General features: G+C 47.4%; 2 protein-coding genes across 2 annotated transcripts; both read left to right on the forward strand.

Moving 5' to 3' along the window:
- The first annotated feature begins 255 nt into the window (after positions 1-255).
- LOC132996750 (protein Shroom2-like) lies at positions 256-15,193 on the forward strand. Its single transcript, XM_061067102.1, has 10 exons — positions 256-480; positions 1,209-1,357; positions 8,287-8,409; positions 8,530-10,834; positions 10,946-11,001; positions 12,251-12,841; positions 13,339-13,857; positions 14,285-14,456; positions 14,549-14,821; positions 14,905-15,193. The coding sequence occupies exons 1-10, from the start codon at positions 256-258 to the stop codon at positions 15,175-15,177; spliced, it is 4,686 nt and encodes a 1,561-aa protein (XP_060923085.1). The 3' UTR covers positions 15,178-15,193.
- Positions 15,194-18,337: 3,144 nt separating this feature from the next.
- LOC132996752 (neuronal acetylcholine receptor subunit alpha-2-like) lies at positions 18,338-21,201 on the forward strand. Its single transcript, XM_061067104.1, has 6 exons — positions 18,338-18,382; positions 18,730-18,839; positions 19,568-19,787; positions 19,905-20,407; positions 20,545-20,998; positions 21,076-21,201. Exons 1-6 carry the CDS (start codon positions 18,353-18,355, stop codon positions 21,199-21,201), a joined length of 1,443 nt encoding a protein of 480 aa, XP_060923087.1. The 5' UTR covers positions 18,338-18,352.
- Positions 21,202-21,863: the final 662 nt, after the last annotated feature.

Raw genomic sequence — 21,863 nt, forward strand, 5'->3', positions numbered from 1 at the left:
TACATGTTATGCTTAGTTTGTAGCTGCCACATTTTGCTTAATTTGAATTCATGCATCAAGTATTTAGTCTTTAACATGTCACATTTAATAGTTTAACAAGTAAATGTTCATATAATATGAGAAGATATCAGTTAACAGAAGAGTTGCCTATTGATTTAATACAGGTCTAATTTTTATTAGACACCTCCTGCTCACTATAGTTCACGTTGTTGTGACTGATCTGATGTTGATGGCGCCCGCTGAGCCGGAGGCGTCATGGCTGCCATGGACGACCTGAGAGCTTCAGCAGGGAGGATGAGATGGCTGAGGGAGGTGGAGAAGTTGCGGGGAGCGGGCCGGCGGAGGAAAGGGGACGACGATGAAGAGGAGGAGGAGGAGGAGGAGGAGGAGCGGGTGGAAGTGCTGCTCCGAGGCAAAGCACCGTGGGGCTTCACCCTGAGGGGGGGCACCGAGCACCGGGAGCCGCTGGTCATCACCAAGGTAACGGTTTCGTACACGTTTTAAAACCACAGACAGCCCAGGTTTTATTTAACAATATCAAAATAGTTCAGATATCAGACAACTTATCTGTGCTCTTTTAAAAATAAAAGAAAGCCCACAGCTAAATCCAGAAGTCTGTCTGACTGCCCTTGGATTCCACTGCCCCCCCGACTGACTCCCAACTGGTCTTGTGTTGCTGAGTTGAGACGAGAGTGTGAAGGTTCCCCTCCTCTGAATTAGATTCATGGTGCAGAATTCGAAACCCTTCCAGCGCCTGAAATATTGAAGCAGCTGAAAGCAAATGTTTCCCCTGCACATCACAACACTGGTGTGTGAGATGTTACACATCAGGTTCAAAAGAGCCAGTGGAAGCATCAGAATAAGCATCCGAGTCTTGAAGGAGCTTTTAGTTCATATCTAAACAAATACTTGGTGATGAATCTATATAAAAAAGGGCCTTTATCTTGGGAATTGAACCCACAACCCTGCTTATGGTGAGCCTGGTGTGCTGTGGAGAGCTCACATGGAGCCGTCGTCCAGCTCCGGTTACAGACCAGAGTTTAATTTTTCATCAGAGCGCTCGGGTTGCTGTCCACCACAGGTTCTATTGGATGGAATCTCATCTGAAGGGAAAGACCCACGAGGGTTTGTTGTCCTGTTGTGTTTGTTAAAAATAAAACCAGCTCGACTCTGTGACTCACTTCTGGCGTCTCTGGGTGTGAGTGCAGGTGGAGCCGGGCAGCGTGGCAGCAGCCGCCCGTCTCCAGGCCGGGGACGAGATGCTGAGCGTCAACGCCGTCCCCCTCGCCGGCTCCCGGCAGGAGGCCATCTGCCTGGTGAAGGGCTCCCACAAGACCCTGGCCCTGGTGGTCCGAAGGTACAAGTTTAACACCTGAGAAATACAAACACACTTTATTTTAGATAGATAGATAGATAGATTACTTTATTCATCCCTGAAGGGAAATTAAGTCGTCATAGCAGCCGGTAAATTTGAATACAATAAAATACAATACAATAGAATAAAATAAAAAATATTGAGGTAGAAAGAATAAAAAACAGAAACACAAGATAAAATAAAATAAAATAGGTAGATAAGGTGCAGTGGCAAGATGATGGTAATAGTACTGATGATATGATGGTAATGTTATTGTTAGACAGTATATAAAAATAGTACAGTATATATAGTATAGTAATTATACCAATATAATAGCAGTATATAGTAATAATGGCAGCAACAGTATATATAATAGTAATAGAAATATAATAATAATAATTATAACATGTACACATGTATAAATATGTGTATATAGACTTATGTATACAAAGAATATACAGAGAGTATGATATAATATATGATATATAGTAGAGGTATGAATATAAGTATTTGACTATACAATAGGTAATATAATATATTATGAGTGTAAGAATATGTAGACAGAGTGTGCAAAAGACAATATTATTGTATAAAATGATATATAATATCAATATGGTTTATATGAACACATATCACATATGATGTGAAGTAAGTGTATATGGAGCGGAGTGTTGTACAGGGTTCACAGTGCATAAATAAACAACAGTCTGAAACTTCCTAAATGATATTAACTTCAGCAACCAGTCACTTTTCTATTGGGGGGGTGGGGGTGGGGGGGGTCAGCTGAGGCAGCCCCGGCCTGACAGCCTCACACGTGGGCCTCTCGCTGCCTGTTCGCCCCTGAGAGGAAAACAAAAGCTGGTATTGTGGAGGCGGTCGGGCCTCGGCCAACACGGTTACTCCACAGGTCAGATAATGATTCAGTCAACACGACGCTCAGATGACGACAGACTGTGATCAAAACAAGAGCCGGACAAAATGTAGGATGTGGTTGTACCGGCTACGATCTATATGAGGATAAAGTTTAAAGTGTTGTGGGGTCGTTGTAGAAATCTACTGTCAATGGAAGTTAGTAAAAAGCGTGTTGAGAGGTTGCTGGATTACGTAATTCGTCAATTAGCCAATTATATTCATGACATAATCAAGTGGTATTTGTGTTCTGCTCTTTGTTTGTGCTTCTTCTGCTCTGTGCACACACACACACACACACACACACACACACACACACACACACACACACACACACACACACACACACACACACACACACACACACACACACACACACACACACATGCTATTTCTATTTTTTAACAGCTTGAGTTAATCTGTTTACATGTTGTTCTGTTTCATCTGCTCATCACTTTTAATTCTAATAATTTCAATGTCTGTTAGAGCTACATTAGGATTAGTGTGTATTTAGTGACATCTAGTGGTGAAGTTGCATGTTGCAGCCTCTCCATCCAAACATGAAGGAGAACCTGTGGTAGCTTCAGTTGTCATAGAAACTGAAAAGTGTTTAAATATAAAGTATTTAAATACAAAAGGCCAAATCCAGGGTGAAGAAAACAACAAGTTGTACAATTTAGATGAAACACAATAGTGAAAACATCAAATTGACTTATTAAATATAATAGTTTGTACTTAAAAGAAAGTTGGGGAGTCAATGATAATTTATTCAATTTACTTTTTACTACATGTGTCACTGACGTCTTTAAGCCTGAATCCAATTACTGGCTGCAAAGCCACAGTCCTGGGTTTAGCTCTGCAGAGTGGGAGGAGCCAACAAACAGAAAAGGTGGATTCACACTGAGATGCAACAACTCACTCAACCGACAGTAAACACTCGATCCAAGAATCGTTCACCGAGCGAACGCCACGATCACAGCAGCAGGTGGACACTCAGAATCTGTCTCTGAGGGGACGCCGAGTCGTCCACAGAGCTGCCTCCAGCCGGGCGTCCTCCCCTGTTTGCAGGAGGAGTGGTACAGTCCGCGTTGCCTAGGTGAGTTGACACTACTTAGTGGGATAGGCCATATCAGCAGAGCCTATTGTTTTCAGGGGCTTTGGCTGCAGAGTGGGCGCTCCTGTCTGTGTGTCTCTCCTCTCTCTCTCTGGACATGTTTGGCTTTTAGAAGATAAAGAGGAGATCCCTCACTTCTCAGGTATTTCCTCTTCCCCTTCTCTCTCTCTCCCTCTTTCTTTCTCCACCTCTTTATTATTTCATCTGCTGCGATTCAATCATTTGGCTTCCTGACAAATGGGATTAGATCAGGAAGCGCTGGAGGAGTTTTGAGATAACGGCAGGTTTTTCTTTCTGTGGACGACACATGAAGTTTTAACAGACGGTCACAGGTTCGAGTCCCAGGGTCAGAAAGAAGGCTGACAAACTGCCGGGGGGGGGGGGGGGGCGGGTTCTCCTGCTTTCTTTAATATCCTGAGGATTTATGTGACGGTGGAGAAACGGACGGATGACAACCCTGGTGCAGGTGAACTGTGAGAGCTAAAGCTGTGTGTGTGTGTGTAGAGTAAATTTACAAGGTAAATCTTTTGTTTGGTAAATCACTGTTATCTCACTCACACACACACACAAACACACACACAAACACACACACACACACACACACACAATAGAATACACACAGGTTGAAAGCAGCTGATCTGATTGTCGACTACAGATTTAAATCATTTTCAGAGGATTCTCGTACGTGTGTGTTTTCACCCTAGGCCCAATAACATGATCTTCATTTTTGACCTAAAACAAAGTGAAATTAATTAATTTAACAGGCTCTTTTAAATTTTATAATGTAAATAATAACATCAAATCTTAATATATTCTTATAATACACATGAGGGAATTTTAAAGCTTGTGTTTTTGCTTGAATTTTTCAAATGTGTGGATCAGTTCAGAACACTTTTTCATCACTTATACTTAAAACCATCATAAATAATAAACTAATAACAAGAATCAGGATTTAGTTGCTATGAATTCATCTTGATCCCGGCTGTTTGTCGTCTTCAGGTAAATCACAGATCGGTTCTTTCTCGTTCTAACATTTCTGCCTCCCTCCTCTTCTGATGTTTTTGTGGCCGGTCCCGGCGGTGACACACCGATAAGCCCAGCTGTGATGACGCCGGCATTTTCTATTGTGCGTCTGTGTTTAGAGCTCAGCGCGGCCCGATGCCACCGCCGCTGCTGGAGCCGCTGCCAACAAGCTGGTGATTCAGCAGCACGTGTCCCCACTGAGCCGCGGGAGGAGAGTGGAAATGCGAGGGAGTTCTCATCGTACTGAACATCAGTTATTACTTAGTGTGCGTCCGTCTGTACAACCAGGACATGTGTTTGTTCACATTCTTGATCTTGAGTCAATACCAGGATTGAGAATTTCAGGAATCTAGTTAAACAACGTGTCCGATCCAGTTATCCGTCAGTTAGTTAATACTTATAATAATAATATGAGTTAAGACCTGAAGCTGCTGTAGTGAACGAGTCGGACCCAGAGAATCTCCTGCTGCTGCTTCTTCACGTGTGACAGACAAACTCTGGAGATTTTCAGACAGAGTTCAAGTCTGAAAACAGCGACAGATTTCCTGGAAAACTGATAACAACTTAAAACTCACACGGTTGTCCAGGCCTCGGTGGATCACGTGACCTCTGACCTCTCTCCTCAGAGGAGCAGTTGTTTCATGGTGAAGGAGCCTCTTGGTATCTGCCTCCTCCTCCTCCTCTTCCTCTTCCTCCTCCTCCTCCTCCTCCTCCTCCTCCTCCTCCTCTTCCTCCTCCTCCTCCTCCTCCTCCCTCTCAGTCTGACATTGGCTGGTATCTCTCAAAACAGACACTGACCCCGGCCAAACATTCCTGTCTGTGTTGTGTTTCACCACAAGGACACCGAAGGAGACGTAGAACAGAGAAAACACACAAGACGAAGATGGAATCAGACATTGTGATGATACATGAGATGCAGCAGCAGTGTCAGAATTTAACCCAAATCTAAATCTGATAATAATTTGCTTTGGTTTATTTAAGCAGGAGATCAGGGTTCAGCTTCTCCCCACTTTGAAAGTAAATATTACAGAGAGGAGCATCTTTTCTGATTTCAATACTTTTTCCACAAAGGTCCATTTGTTTGTTTTATGGTTTATTAGTCCACAGGATTCACACTGCTTCTCTTTTCTACCAGAAGAATCCTGTGTGGACGTGTGAGCTCTACCGAGGGACGTTCTGGATCGTGGTCATCCCGTACTTTATATCGTGTGTGTTTGTCTTTGTGACACAGAGACCTGTTGTGGTGTTGACGCCCCATCGCAGCCACTCACAGTCCAAACACTAGATTACAGCAAGGACGCGGGACAGGACAATAACTCCTCCCCCTCGTCTCAAATCCCCCTCAATAATCCCTGAGGAGGAAATCTCCTCTGCAGCACAAAGTGTGTGTGTGTGTGTGCGTGTGTGATTGTGTGTGTTCATACCAGGGGGGGGTGGAGGGAGTCAGCGGCTCCTCAGTCATGGAGTTGCCAGATTCCTCAGCACTGGTTTCTCTCAGACTGGTGAGAGCTGCGGTGTCAAGGTGCATCTTTGTTTCTGTCCTCACGTGTTGTTGAAGGAGTCGGCCGTGGAGGAGTGAGGTGGAGGAGGGAGGTGGAGGAGTCTTTTCTGAACCTTTCTGAACCGGGCCTGTCATAGAGCACAGAGTGTCACAGGGTGGGTGAGTTAGCATCACGCTGCTGCTTTCATTTCACAAAGAGAAACAAGAAGCTCGTTGTCACTTCTTTATGTTTTGTTAGAACTGAAACAGATGCTGAAATCTGGTTTAATCTACCTTCGTGTTTTCAAAATACAGACGGACTCACTGCACGTGCTGTTTAAGAAAATAAAGTTAACGCTCGATTACAGACACGTCCTTGGATTAGTTGACATCTTGCAAGTTCAGATTTCCCCACATTGTTTTGGTGGCGTAGAGAAATATCTGTTCCCGGGTCTCGGCTCTTAACCGATATGTTGTTTCCCTTCACCTTTAATGAATCCTCTCGATGACAGATTCACTCACGGCCAACTGGGTCAGCTGTGTTTCAGTTTCATGCTCTCCTGAATGAGCTGGGCTCCACGTCAGCTCATGTTTCCTGGGAGCGAGCGGCGGCGTCTCCTCCCCTGTGGAATATCTGTGACAGAGCAGCTGTATCCCTTGACAATAGACCCTCAGCGCTTTAGAAAAAGGGACATTTGCATTCCCATTGTGCAGGAGGTTGTTTGGAGGCAACGCAACTCTCACTTTGTCTCCCGTTGAACAGAAGCAGGGGAGGTTTTTGGGAAACCCCATCTCTTGTTTTAGATACTTTTTGGGCTTTTCACGAATACGAGAAACTTTTTATAGTAAACTTTAACTGCAAATCAAACACGAGTAAGTAAAGAATTAACAGAAAGTGTGAAAGATGATGGTGTGTTGTTCCATCCCAGTGACAAGCTGGAGTCAGACTCCTGGAAGATGTCCAACAGAGACGTCCCACTTGAAGCAAGGGTACGGCAGGGAGGGAAAACACCTCCCTGCATTCCTCCTGTGAAAGAATGCAGCGTCTCCATCCCGACCCGGCAGAGAGAACGTTTCAATCAGGGTGACTCACGTCCCGTCTGGACGAGACATTTCACCTCCATCGACTTCTGAACTTCAGGAAGAGTCCAATCAAGAGGTTTTTTAACTTTGTGGATAGTTTGTCTTCTTCGGGAGTTGTTCTTTTGTTTTTAGATGAATTCATTTAATCAGTTGGATGAGAAGGAGGTTCTAGTGGCAGGGAAGCTTCCACTTTACAGCCGTCTAATTTTTTTCTAAAAGCTGAGCAGCTAAGCTGTGTAGGAGCCATATGGCTGCGACAGGTCTGTCTCCTGCTCCTGTTCTGAAGCCTCTTCACAATAATAGAGGGGGGTGGGGGGGGCATACCTGCCTCCTTGGCCTCGGTACATCATTCTGGATAAACGTTCACTCAAGGATTTGGTGCAAAACGCAGACACGGAGCTTTTAAATGAATCCAGTTGTCCTCATTATCTAGCTGTAATTAACATGGGTCTAAACTGGGTTGTGTTGCTTTGTGTTGGCCTCACACCAGTGGGGGGTCCGCCCCTTGTAGTGCTTTTGTAAAGCTGAAAGAGAGAGAGAGTGTTTCTGGCCTCACCCTCCATCTTCCTGTTCTTTCTTCAGACAGAAGAAAATTCAGCTTCATGATGTTTCTCTGTTGATGTTTGATGCCGACGTGTCCTCCTCCTACTTTCCTTACTTCTCCTTTCACTCACCACCCATCAGGCCTGAGATGGTCGATGTTGCGTCGCCACGCACAATGCCGTCAGAAACCGAAGTTCACGTGGCGAGGAGCTTTCTGACCAAGATTTTGAGAAGCTCCATGAGGTACCGTCAGAGAAACGTGTCCTGTTGTGATGGCTGGTAGTTTGTGATGAAGCAGAGTCGCCATCGGTCACTGAGCTTGTGTTGTGTTCCTTTGTCTTCTCCCCTCAGTGATGTAACTAGTTGTGATTTGTTCCTTTGTCTTAGTTGATTTGGGTTTTAAAGTTGTCTCCAGTCGTGTGATGTCCCGTCAGCTCTAGTGCTATTATTTGGTTTTAGTTCATATCTTTTAAATTTGTGTGTTTTATCCAATAACTACGTGTGATGATTTTCTCTCTCAACACGCTCTCCAGGAAGAACCGCTTCAAAGGGTATGTGTACGTTCGGTGGGAGTAGTTAACAGTTTGTGTTTCTATAGGTGATCATATAAGATTTATTAATATTTCCAGGGCAGAGAATATTGGTTATTTTGCACAAAAAACCCACTCAGCTGAATTATTGGTGTTTGAAACCCGAGTTTGGTAAAACAGCGCAGAAGCTTAAATGTCAAACACTCCCTTGTGATGGAGTAAACTGTTGTGTTTGCTCTGTGCCTTGCAGGAAGAATGATCCAGGCTCGCGGCCCCATTCCTGGCACTCCTCCAAGCTGACAGAAGAGGAGACAGAGCCGGCTGGGAGAGAGGCCCCCCCGGCACCGGACTGGCAGCCCAAACATGAAGCAAGGTGAGGGTTTAAAGTTCTCCTCTCCGGTTCCTCTGCACGAAACACGGCACATATTATATTCTGTCATTTGGTTTGCCTCACGCCTTGAACTGAACTTTTTCTGCTGACTTTACAAACCAGGCCCAAAGAATTGTCCACTCAAGGGGAAGAGAACAGCCAGCGTCAGCTAACCAGTCAGTTCAGCTCAGTGAACAGCATGGAGAGACTGGACCGTCCCTCTCATCCTTTCCCACCGGCTCGTCTTTCCCCGACCAAACACATCAGCGGTGCAGAGCCCCTCACGGGACCTGCCGGCAAGAGAGACTCTGCGTTCAGCTGCTTCTCCAACGGCTCCAGCCCTCCGGTTCACGACCAGAGCACGCCTGGTAGGAAGGGAACCAGCACTGAAAACATTTTCTTCAAGGGCCTTCAGAGCGAGGGGCTTCAACAGGCCGGGCGGCCCAGGTACCACCAGCCGGCGCTGGGGGGCGGAGGCTGGGAGGAGCAGCCGGCCACTCGGGTTTCCATCGCAGGGAGAATGAGCATCGGCCCAGTGTGGCAGGTACCAGAGAAGAAGTCCCAGTCTCCGCCTCCACCACCTCCTCCCCTGCGCAGTGACAGTTTTGCCGCCACAAAAGTGTTCCCGTACCCCGAAGGTCCAGGTGGTCCCACCAAGAGCCTCCGCAGATCCATCGAGAAACTGACCGAGAGCAACGAGCAGAACGGCCTCAGACCTCACCAAGGGAAAACCTCCGATCCCAGACACGGCTTCAAGCCCCTTCCCGCCAAAGACTCCCTCCACCCCCCCCACGCGGCCGCCGACCACAACCACAACCAGCTGCACCCCAACAAACTGTTCTCTCTGTCCAGCAATGACGTGAGACAGTCTCATTACACCCAGGTAGCTGCCCACCAGAGGCAGTACAGTGATGAAAGCCCCTTCTACCTGCACACCAGGTCAGCTCCTCCCGCAAAGACGCAGAGTGTCGGCAGCTACTATCGCAGCCTCCAGGACCTACCCACTAATCTGTTCAACCGCAGGCACGTCAGGCACTCCACCGCGTCCATGACAAGTTGTGCTGCGAACCCACACCTGGAGGGTTGGGGCCACAGCAGATACTACGGCCCAGCAGGCAAACATCTGGCCCAGGCCGCGGAGCTTCAGGCCAGGCAGGGCAAAGCAGAGGGCCGGAGGGGGGAGACGGAGAAGGCACACTGGGTGAACAGCAGTGAACCAGGATTCTCAAGTTCACTGAAGGCAAAGTACCCTCTACCTCAGTCCCAGACGCCTTACAGCGAAAATAAGGAGCGCAACGGTCATTCCCATCTGGGGAACGGTCTTCATCCGACCTCAGAACCTTGTAACCAGAGCCGCAGCCCAGAGGACGCTGCAAAGAGAGCTGAAGGACACAGTAATGACACCAAAAGACATTTTTCCGCACATCTAAGTAATGAACACAAGGTCAGTCTTTCAAGGCAGCAAGACCCATGGGTGCCTCAAGAAGACAAGCGGATATCCCCCCTGAAAACCCCCCTCCTCCACTCCCTGGCCCAGGAGAGCAGGAGTCTGGCTGAGAGGCAACCTGCAGCTTTGACCATGGGCGTGATGTCCACCCAGGACACTGGTGACCCCATGGCCACCGGCAGCGGAAAGGTGAACCGACGCAGTGACCGCTACGCTACCACGCTCCGAAAAGAGATCCAGCAGAAACGAGCTCAGCTGCAGAAGAGTCGCAGCGCTGCAACCCTGACGTGTGACGCCGAGGACGAGGAGGTGGAGGAGTGGAGATCCACTGAGACTTCCACGTCCTCTGGTGCCTCCTTTTCTAATATCTACAAGGATCACCTGAAAGAGGCTCAGGCCCGGGTTCTCCAGGCCACCTCCTTCCAGAGACGCGACCTGGAGCCCCTTGGACCCGAGGTGCCGGTAGTGAAAACCTCCAACGGACGCATTAGAGGACGTAAACGCTTCCCCCTGGCGAAGAGGACTCACTCCTTCTCAGAGCCGGACAAGATAGACAAAGTAGGGGTGGAGTCGGAACCTCAGAGGGAGTCCTTCGGAGAGCGCAGGAGGTTCTTCGAGGCCAAACCAGCTTTCTCCAGACCCGTGCTGAGGTCAAGTCAAAGTTCAAACCTGAACACGGACCTGGGTGAGATAAGCAAAGTCAAAGAGAACACCTCCTCTGCAGAGCCTGAGGAGCCACACTCCTCTGCAGAGCCCGACCTCCTCAGTCCTGGGTACAATCAGAGTTTACTGGAGCAGCAGAGGCTCGGGACCTTCGCTGAGTACCAGGCCACATGGAACAAGCAGAAGAAGTCGCCAGAGGCCAAGACACAAGGGAGGTATCACTCTGCAGAGAATATCTTGGATGCAGATGCTGAGGAGAAAGTCCTCTGCACCCATGAGAGATCCAGATCATCCCCCTCTGCAGACTTCTACGCACAGGTCAGTTTTTATATCTCGATGGTTCAGAAGTTCTCAAAGTCTGTATTTTTACAGGAGAATAACGGGAGTCTGAATTTACAAAAGCCCTTAACTCTACCTTGTATCCTGCAGAACCTTCCCTCACCGTGGAGAGACCCTGGAGACCAGCAGAGCAGTTACACCACCAGGTGAGGTTCTACACCCGACCCGCCGCCTGGTCACTGCGACCGGTCAAAACATCCGGCAGAGAGAAATCCTGATGAAGTTTCACGTAGATGAGGAATGTATTCGAGTGGTGAGATTTCAGAAAGAGAACAGCTCAGGTTTCCTGCACTGAAAGGAAACGATCATTTTCCAACTTTACCTCCTGCTCACGTTGAGCTGATTGGAATCTCCCCGACTCCCATAGCCAACAACACCTAGATTTAAAAAGGTGTCAGTGGGGTTACTGGTGATTTACGACGGGCGGAGAGTGGATCACTTCATTCTTCAGCTGCTGTTAACAAAGAAAACTTACTGATCTGTTGCATTCGTGACCATTTTCTTGGACAAATGCTGAAATCAATCCGCTGCATTCGATCCTTTGTTGTATTTGTTTCATTCTGCACAGAGTAGGAGAAAAACATGCGTCAGGAAATGGGATATTAACCAGGAAATACTTTTGCAAATGTTAATGTTACAGGTTTACAATAAGGTAAAAACTATAATTAGACACAGTTCAGGGGAAGTCAGCCCTCAGTGTTTTTACATTCATGGCTCAGGTCTCCTGCAGAATAACACACACACACACACACACTGAATCTCTAAAGCCTCCAAATCTGTAAACACACACACACACACACACACACACACAGCCTCTCATGTGGTTCAGCAGTGGAGTAAACAGAGTGGTGCCTCGCCAGGTAAACAACTCGGCTAAGTCTTAAAATCTCACCCTTTTTTTACAAGAGGAGTAAATAAAATCAATGTTTAACTTCATCTGAGTCAAAAGTTTTTGATCAAAAACACATTTATTCAAGTGCAGAATAGAAATCTTACTTTTTTTAGGTTGAGATGTTCAGTCCCAGGCTTGTTTTTCTTGAAGCAAGCTTTGGTTCAAACAGCCACAAACCGTCGTCTGACTCATGTCGTCTGAAAAACACAGAAAATATGGAGTGAATCCATGAGGACGAGTCTGAAAACAAACTGTTCTGTGCTTAGTTAGAGCTGCTTTGTAAGGAAAGACAAATTAAATCAATGCATTTTTGTTAAATTAAAATAGTCCTCACCTCAGGTTCTTCTCACTGCTGTATTTAGCTTATTTCAATGTGTTTGCAGGGAATCTGTTGAATCCCATGTGTGTGTTTATTTTGTGGGACGTTTATTGTTTATATGTGTTTGTCTTAGACCATGTTAATCTCTGGCACTGATGAAGTTTGTCTTTATTTTGACCACTAGAGGAGAATCAGAGACCCGACTGCGACTTCAGCCCGACCGCGGCCCACACTCGGCCCCGTCAGGGCCCAGGAACCAGGGCCCAGCACCGGGCCTCTGTGACCACAGGACCAAATCCAACGCTGCCAATCCCTCCCAGACCACACGCTCCTCGGGCCCTCGCAGCCACAGCCCCGGCCCTGGCTCCCGGCACGCGGCTCCGCCTCCACAAACCAAGGGCCTCCTGCCGCCGCCCAGGCCCCTTTTAGGGCCAGAAACCACATCCTCCTCCCAGGAATTCCTCGCTGCCTCCCAGGCGAACCCGGCGGCGCTCCAGCCTCTGTCCAGCTGCGGCTCTGAGACCCAGCACCATGATACTGCCCCCGGCTCCTCCGCTGGCCCCGCCCCCTGGACGTCCCCACCAGATGTGAGTCAAGGAGATGTGGAGCCCGGGCAGGAGAAGGAGCTGCTGCCACGGCCTTCGTCTCCTCGCTCCTCCTGGACGGCCCCCCTGTCTTTACCCGGCGCCGATCGAGTGCGGTCTCCCTCGCCACAGTTTGCACCGTTGAGACTGACCGACAAGCCGCCGGCCGCGAAGCATGACTCAACACTCAGGTAAGCAGCTTAGCAGAAGGTCTCCTCAGTGCCCCTCGTTACGTAAAGTGTTTCCCTGGTGTACACGTGGGAGGGGCTCTGAAGAAGAGCTCCAGGTGAACAAGTTCAAGAGGGAACAGCTCAGTTGAGACATCGGTTTGTCAGAGGAACGATGAAGTGGCTGGTTCCGCTGCTGCAGAGCGACCGGGCTGGATCTCCTCTGAAGCCTCAGATGAATCCAAGTGGAGGCTGTAATTTTGTGAAAGCCACATGACTGCTGTGACCTTTGCTTTCCATCGGGACTCGACTGTACGATCCTGTAATTAGAACCAGTCCACTGAGCAGCTCTCGGGTTTGTTAAAGAAAATGAACCCAAAACTGTTTTGTCTTTATTTTCCGTCGTCTGTCCTCCAAGGCATCGTCCTCGCCTCAGTCACTTCCATATTTAGTCTCAGCCTCATGTTTAAAAAAAAATAGAAGTTGAATAATTTCAGGTTTTGACACTGAGCTGTTTCCAGGTCAGAAAATGAGCTGACGTTTGCAGCAGAAGGGATGGATGTGAACAGTCCGGTGAGGAAAGTCCCCGTGAGGATCGTCCACGCTGAGAGCAGCTCGGACCGGGGGGGACGTGCCTACCTGCCCCCGACGGGCGAGACCTGCCGTCCCTTTGAGCCGTCGCCCTACGTCCCCTGCCTAGGGGCCACAGAGCACCCGGTGTCGTCCCTGTTCAGCGCCTACATCCGCCAGGTCCCTCAGGACCCGGGTCACGCTTCCTCACAAGAGACAGACAACGAGTCGAGCTCGGCAGGTGTCCAACGCTCAGAGGAGGACGCCAAGAGAGAGGAACTGGCCAGGGACATCATGGGTAAAGACAAGACCCTGGTGGACATCCTCAACCAGAGTGGCAGGAAGACCACCATGGACCTCATGGAGGGGCTCTTTCCTCCAGAGGAGCAGATCCTGGAGGGAGCCCACCAGAGGAGGAGGACCCCCACCAGCTGCAGGCCGACCACGTCGTCCCCCAGGACCACGGACAGGTGGGGAAAGAATCCTTTAACCTTTGCAAGATGGAACTTTTTTATCTGGATGAAGCAAGAATTCCTGAATTCCTTACAGTGATGACCTCTGACCTCCCCACAACAACACTAGCTTACTGTAGAAACATTTCCCAACCCCACCCCTGAACTTTGTCCAAAAGACAAATGCATATATGAATAGAATACGGCAAATGTAAAAGGAATAATCAATATTATAGGAAAGTGTCACAAAATAAAATATAAAATGGTTTAGATTTAAGTTTTAAGGCCTTTGACAGCCCAGAAAAGAGAGAGTTAAAGTTGTGATTATGTTCACCCTTCACTCAGTCTGCCCTCTAGTGGTCAAACGATACATTACAGTTATATCCTCCAGCCATCACTCTTATATTAAACTTAAAGGCGTTTGTTCCTTTGCTCTCCGTGTCAGGAGGGGGGAGGAGGAGGATGTGTCTGCATCAGCTTCTCTGGTGCCCGGCTCCTCCTACTACAACACATCAGCTCCCAAAGCCGAGCTCCTCATCAAGATGAAGGACATGCAGGGGCAGCTGGAGGAGCAGGACTCTGAGGACGAGCTGGACATCGACCTGGCCAGTAAAAAGGTCTAACTCACCCACCATCATGTAGAGGTTGGAAGTGTATAAAAACTCTCCTTGTTGTGCTAATAGTGCTTTACACAATGTTTCCTCTGCAGCAAGAGCTGATCTCCAGCCTGGCGAGGAAGCTGGAGGTTCTGCGGGAGGCGCGGCAGAGCCTGCAGGACGATGTGGAGGACAACGAGACCCTGGGTCGGGAGGTGGAGGTCACCGTGCAGCGCCTCTGTCAGCCCAACCAACTCGACAAATTCCGCATGTTCGTGGGCGACCTGGACAAGGTGGTGAGTTTGCTGCTGTCGCTGTCGGGGCGGCTCGCCCGGGTGGAGAACGCCCTCAACAGCCTGGAGGACGAAGCTTTGCCCGAGGAGAAGGTAATCAGCCAGGTCACGTGAAAAAAAAGATTCAGATTTGTTTTTAAATACACAGATGACATTTCTGTAACCTTCTCCCTCAGCGGAACCTGACGGAGAAACGCAAGCTGCTGATGCGTCAGCACGAAGACGCCAAGGAGCTGAAGGAGAACCTGGACCGTCGGGAGCGCCTGGTGTCCGGGATCATGGAGGTCCACCTGGACGCCGAGAGCCTGGACGACTACCGGCACTTCGTCAAGATGAAGTCGGCCCTCATCATCGAGCAGCGCAAACTGGAGGACAAGATCAAGCTGGGCGAGGAGCAGCTGAAGTGTCTGTTGGACAGTCTGCCGCTGGAGCAGAGGCCAATGCTCTGAAGCCTGGAAACAGCATCTGGTTCTGCAGAAGAAATCGAGCATCAGATTCACAACCAGCTGGAGATGCAACATGAAGCATCTTTCACATCCATGTTGTTACATCGTGTCCGACTCCACGGCTGAGACGATGGTTCCGAGCCTCTGTTTCCTTCTTGTTCCTCAGAAGACACGATTGTAATCCTGTGCTGCAAAGATCTCAGACCAGAGAGGATTTTAAAAGAAATAATGTTTTGCACATTAGACGAGGACACAGAGACACTGAGTCCTCGTTTGTAATCGACTGATTCACGGCTTGGTCGTTTAAACCGAGGAAGGAGAGAAGATGCAGAGAGAAGATGATTCTGTTTTGTTTACAGGTTGTTTTCTACTTTAATACATCACTGTGTTAGAAACTGAGCAACATGGACTGTGGCTGAAACTGGGCAATAATCACTTCTATAACAGTATTTTGTATTTTTAGTTTTAATGATAATCTGGTATTTCAGATACAAAAGCTAAAATCAAAGTGGATCTTTTCAGCATCTACTAAATTGAATCTTCAGGCCACCATACCTTTAATTGGTTGTTTTGCACCTAAACGCCCCCTAGTGACCAAACAACGACCAAACATGCACACACCAGATGATATTTTGAATCAATCGGTAGAAGAATACATTTGATTGTCTTTTCATTTCACAGTATTTCCAGCCTCACCTTGATATTTGTGTTTTCCGAGTTGTATTTATCGCTCTGCATTTGCTTGTGTTTTCATTTCTTAAGTAATATTTTCTAGTAATTTATTGTAGCCTTTTTGAAAACGTGTATTGGAGAAAGGGGAAACGTTTCCCCGTGTGATTTAATTTCCTGACATACTTTTTTGTTTTCCAATGAAAGTAAAAGAAGAGTTTGATTCCAATTTGCATTTTTTAAAAAGTGTTTTCATCCTGAAAGTTGTTTCCCCACTTTTACGACGACGTGTATTATTCTCTCCGAGTCGCTGTCACTGTCACGTTCGATGCTTTTCTCACGTTGGAGAGGAACTCTTTCATTTATTGGAGAACAAGCGGTGAACCTGACGATGCAGATGTGCTGCAGCTGTACAGATGTGGCTCCTGCTTCTTTTCTGTGAACTCACAACTTTCTCATTTCCCCAAAAACCTTCCTGAGCTCTGAACGTTTTCTCCTTCGATCCCCCACTGGGACTGAGGTGCAGCTGGAGGTTTTCAGTGAAGTTGAATCAAAAAGTTAGCACTTTACTCTGGTCCTTTTATTATTTTAGGAGACGCGACATGTATATTTAAAAGAAGACGTGCCTACTGTAGCTCCGCACCGCTGTAACTTTCATGGACTGACGTGGCTGCTGCGTACAGCAGGGGGCTCCACCACCAGATTCAAAGCAATAAAATGATTTGTTGATCACGTCTTTTATTATTTCATGGTATTGTATATATATTTTCATCTGAGACAGAGGTATAAATGTGTTATGGGGTGATGTTTGAGGTCTTTAAATGGTCGTGGCCCTAAAACGATGGCGTTGATTTATTAGTCAAACTTAATATTCAATACTTAAGTTTCCCCTCGTCGAGAGCTTGTGCTGATTTCAGCAGATTAAATATGTGAGACTGAAATGATGTATCCACATACATCATGGGGGGTGAAACCATGAAGCTTCACATATTTAAATATTGTGTCCTCACATGAAAATGTGTAAATGGATCAGAGGCACAGAGATACTGGAGTATAATCATCTTCACCATCATCATCATTATTATTATTATTGTTATTATCAAAGCAGCAGCAGAAACACAGGACGTGATTGGCTCCTGACGCCAGGAGATGGTGAGATAGTGCCGACGGGGGTTGATGCTGTTTGAAGACGAGCGGAGGAGACTGGGAACAAAGGCAGAACATCTCTGACTCCACCTGAGCTCCTTCTGATTCATAACAACATTAATAAACAACATCTCGGTTGTTTTCAATGGATTTGACGCCACTGTGCTGCTGCTGGATCCTCTTCAGCTCCGGTGAGCGAGGCGTCGACAGATAAGTGAAGATTGACTGATTGTTCAAATCGCTTCTTTCTCTGTGTGTTTCCTCGTGTTAGAAAAAACTGCGATTTAATAAGAAGCTTCGAACTGTGAATCCTAGAAGGTGTGATGTTCTTTTTAATCTGTAAATTACCATTTTTACAATATTAATTGTGTAGCTGTTGAGTTTTTAATGCCATAGAAATGTCTCTTGTAGTTTCCTATTTTACAAAAATTACTGTATAATCCATCTAAAAAATGTTTATTCTATCAGGCATAAAACATTTGACTCATAATATTTAAAATACACAACTTAGTGGCTTTATGATATAATACTAATATATAATACCTAACAAGTTATGAATGTCTTGTTTAACTTAATATTTAGGATAAACGACCTTACAGCATTTTCATTCATGACCATGTTACCTGAACCACTATTTCTTCAGGTTATAAACAGTCAAAAATAATCACAGGAACTGGAATCTCACACAGACACACAAACACACACACACACACACACACACACACACACACACACACACACACACACACACACACACACACACACACACACACACACACACACACACACACACACACACACACACACACACACACACACACACACACACACACACACACACACTTGTTTGTGCTCTTGGCTCCGGTTCTCTCGCGGTGGCTAATCCTAAATCTTGAATTGCTTGCTGGTGATGCCAGAGTTGAGAGCTGTGAGCCCAGAGAACTGTCTTAATGTTGGTTTCAACGAACCATCTGAAATATGTTAGTTCCACTTATGTCCCATGATTTAATAGAACTCTTACAATACTTCATAAATCTCAGTTTGAAATAATTAAATCAAAAGGCTGACCTCTTCCTCCTCTTGTCCCGTCCCTGGTTGTCAGTCCTGGCTGAAGACTGGACCCGTGTCCACACCGAGGACGAGCTCTTCAGGAGCCTGTTTGGAAGATACAGCAAGTGGACGCGTCCGGCGAGGAACATCAGCGACGTGGTCATCGTCAGGTTCGGCCTCTCTATCGCGCAGCTGATAGACGTGGTAGGAACACACGCATCCTGGAGGACCTGGTAAAATGTACAGAATATTTACAAATACACAATGATTCGTAAACTTGTGAATTCTTGGTTCTTAGGATGAGAAGAATCAGATGATGACGACCAATGTGTGGCTGAGACAGGTTGGGAAGAGACTGTCACTGTGGGAGGTTTGAGAAAGAGAAGAGAAATACAAGTTCTCCAAAAACACATTTAATCCACTACATTCAGATTCTTATTTTGGCTCTGCACCAACTTGCACATAGATATCAGTTGATATAGATTTTTTTTCAAGGATCCACAATTTATTCTCTGGGAATCTCACAACTCTAAAGAAAGGTAAAAAAAAAAAAAAGAAGGTGGATGAATGAGTTCTTTCTTGGCTCATATCTCATCCTTCTGCCAAGTTTTGTGGAAATTTAATTAGTAATAATGTATGTGTGTGTGTGTGTGTGTGTGTGTGTGTGTGTGTGTGTGTGTGTGCTGACAGGAATGGACGGATTACAAACTGCAGTGGAGTCCGTCGGACTTCGACAACGTGACGTCCATCCGAGTTCCCTCCGAGCTCCTCTGGGTTCCTGACATCGTGCTGTACAACAAGTAAACACACACACCGAACTCCAACTGTACTTCTCCCTGCTGGAGCACAGATACGTGTGAGGCGTTGTTCACGGTGCACACACGCATCCTGAGATGACTTTGAATCTCTGTAGGCGGAGCTGGAAATAAATCTGTAGTGATCAATTAGCTGCTTGATCCGTATAACCAGGTCCTCGTGGGCAGGAGAGCGGATGAGGAGGGAAGGTCACCTGCAGCTTGACAGCATCACAGCCATTTCTGCATATTCCTGCAGAGCAATTGGTGATTCATGCAAATGATCCTGTTGAATAAATCACCCCGATTCTGTTGCGGCTGCACGGAGATCTTGCATCAGTTTCTCTCCCCCGGGACTCGAGGAAGCATTAATTCTGCAGTTTTGTCTGGAAGGAGATGAAACTTTCTCCTCCTTCAGCAGTTGTCTAAATGAGCTTGCATCATGAATACAGTGTCGTTAACATCCACTGATCAATTATTTAACGCCGCCTCTGTAAACGGGTTTGGCTGCAGGTTTATTGATTCACCTTTTGATTTTGAAACGCAATGAGATGCAAACTCGGGAGCTCTGCTGAATAAAAAGTGCTTCAACTTCCTGTCAATTTTTTCTCATCTCCTCCAACTTGTATCTCATTTTGGTGCTTTGCTTCTTGAGTTTTCTTCTTTCTGCTTCTTAGTGTATCTGTGCATGTGTGTGGGATTAATAAATGCATCTTATCTTATCTTCTCTCCAGTGCGGATGGAGACTTCGCCGTGACCCACATGACCAAGGCCCAGCTGTTCCACACGGGCCGCGTCCTCTGGGTGCCGCCGGCCATCTACAAGTCGTCCTGCTCCATCGACGTCACCTTCTTCCCCTTCGACCAGCAGAGCTGCAAGATGAAGTTCGGCTCCTGGACGTACGACCGCGCCAAGATCGACCTGGAGCCCTTCGAGACCACCGTGGACCTGAAGGTAGGACTGTCGTTGACTTGATACATCATCTGTGAACCACGAATTTCAGTCTGAAATTGGACGACGGACCAACAGGAGCTGCATCATGATCACGACTAACAAAAGTCTAACTTCCAGGATTACTGGGAGAGTGGAGAGTGGGCGATAGTGAACGCCGTGGGCACCTACAACACCAAGAAGTACGACTGCTGCCACGAGATCTACCCGGACATCACCTACTACTTCGTCATCCGCCGCCTCCCGTTGTTCTACACCATCAACCTCATCATCCCCTGCCTCCTCATCTCCTGCCTGACCGTGCTGGTGTTCTACCTGCCGTCCGACTGTGGCGAGAAGATCACCCTGTGCATCTCCGTGCTGCTGTCGCTCACCGTCTTCCTGCTGCTCATCACCGAGATCATCCCGTCCACGTCGCTGGTGATCCCGCTGATCGGGGAGTACCTGCTCTTCACCATGATCTTCGTCACGCTGTCCATCGCCATCACCGTGTTCGTGCTGAACGTGCACCACCGGTCCTCGGCCACTCACACCATGCCCCGGTGGGTTCGGAGGCTCTTCCTGTGTTCGGTGCCTCGCTGGCTGTGCATGAAGCGTCCACATCACAATCTGAGGCCTGTCAGGTGAGCAGCAAGTCAACAGGAAGTGAGTTTAGACTCAGGAGTCAGGACACACAGACTCTACTGTAATAATCATTATTAATCACTAAAAACTCAAAACTGTCATGTTATTGTTTCCCAAACTCACTTTGTTTTCTCAGGCGAAGACGCCTAACCGATAGGCTCCTCCCTGTCTGGACCCCTGTCCCCCCCAACATCACATCTACCTGGATCCCTGAGGAGTCGGACATCGATCTCCATGGTTACCAGGAGGACATCGGTTGCCACGGCAGCCACCAGCTGGACTCCTTGGACAGCGGAGACGAAATTCACTTCTGCAATATTCATGGTTACTCAAAGCTGCCGAGGTCGGGGATGAAGAGAAGCGGTCGTCCAAGGATTTCCTCCCTCTCTCCACCTTCCCCTCCATCTCTTGGTTACACCCTCCTCCCACAGAGACGCTCCACACTCACTTTGGACTGGGACACCCCCCCTGTGGAGCATGGTTTGATCCAGAGCCCACCCGGGGCTGCTCTGTCTCCTGCGGTGGTGTCAGCCCTGGAGGGGGTCACCTACATCGCAGAGCACCTGAGAGCCGAGGACGCAGACGTCTCGGCAAGTGTCGCTGCTTCTGGTTAATAAGAGACTTTCATCTAGAGTCTGGTCCTCTTCTCATGTGTTTGTCTCCACAGGTGAAGGAGGAGTGGAAGTACGTGGCCATGGTCGTGGACCGGATCTTCCTGTGGATGTTCATCATCGTGTGTCTGCTGGGGACGCTCGGACTCTTCCTGCCTCCCTGGCTCTCTGGGATGATTTAGATTTACACCTAATGTCAAAAGAGAGAAAATATAAATGAACTTACAACTAAATACCTTGTTTATTAAGGTGGACTGTGTGTGATCTAAATATTTGAGATTTCTGTCACAAAAACCCACATCCCTTAAGTTTCTGCCCTGATTTCCTACTGATCATCACATTTGATAGAAACATGATTTGCTAACATGAAGCTAACAAACAAGTTGACCCAAAGCTAATATTGAATATTTCCCGTCTGATAAAGTGTCGTTCACTTCAGGACACTCACCTCCGGAAGGGTCAGTGTTGTTCCTCAGATCTACAGACTCCTCTGCCCTCATGGAGGCTGAATTGTGGAGTTAACGCCTGACCACTGAGAGTATTTTACATGGGGAAAACTAAATGAAGCTTCAAACACAACAGGAGCATCCAGCGATGTTGATTTGCTTTGTGCGCAGGCATCAACACACTGCAGCTCACTGTCTTCACAACTGGGAGAGATGCTCTCCATCGCCGCATGCAGGTGCAGCTAAAACAAACATGCGTTCCAATGGTTGTCCAATAAATTGTTAATTAATTTTAAAACAGTTCATATTAACACAGCTTAGGAAAAAAAACATCTAGATGAGAACAGACACTTAGAATGAACCCAACAGGGGACTAAACAGTCCTATTGGAAAAATGA

The sequence above is a fragment of the Limanda limanda genome, chromosome 23 (genome assembly GCF_963576545.1).
Source record: "Limanda limanda chromosome 23, fLimLim1.1, whole genome shotgun sequence".
Taxonomy (NCBI): domain Eukaryota; kingdom Metazoa; phylum Chordata; class Actinopteri; order Pleuronectiformes; family Pleuronectidae; genus Limanda; species Limanda limanda.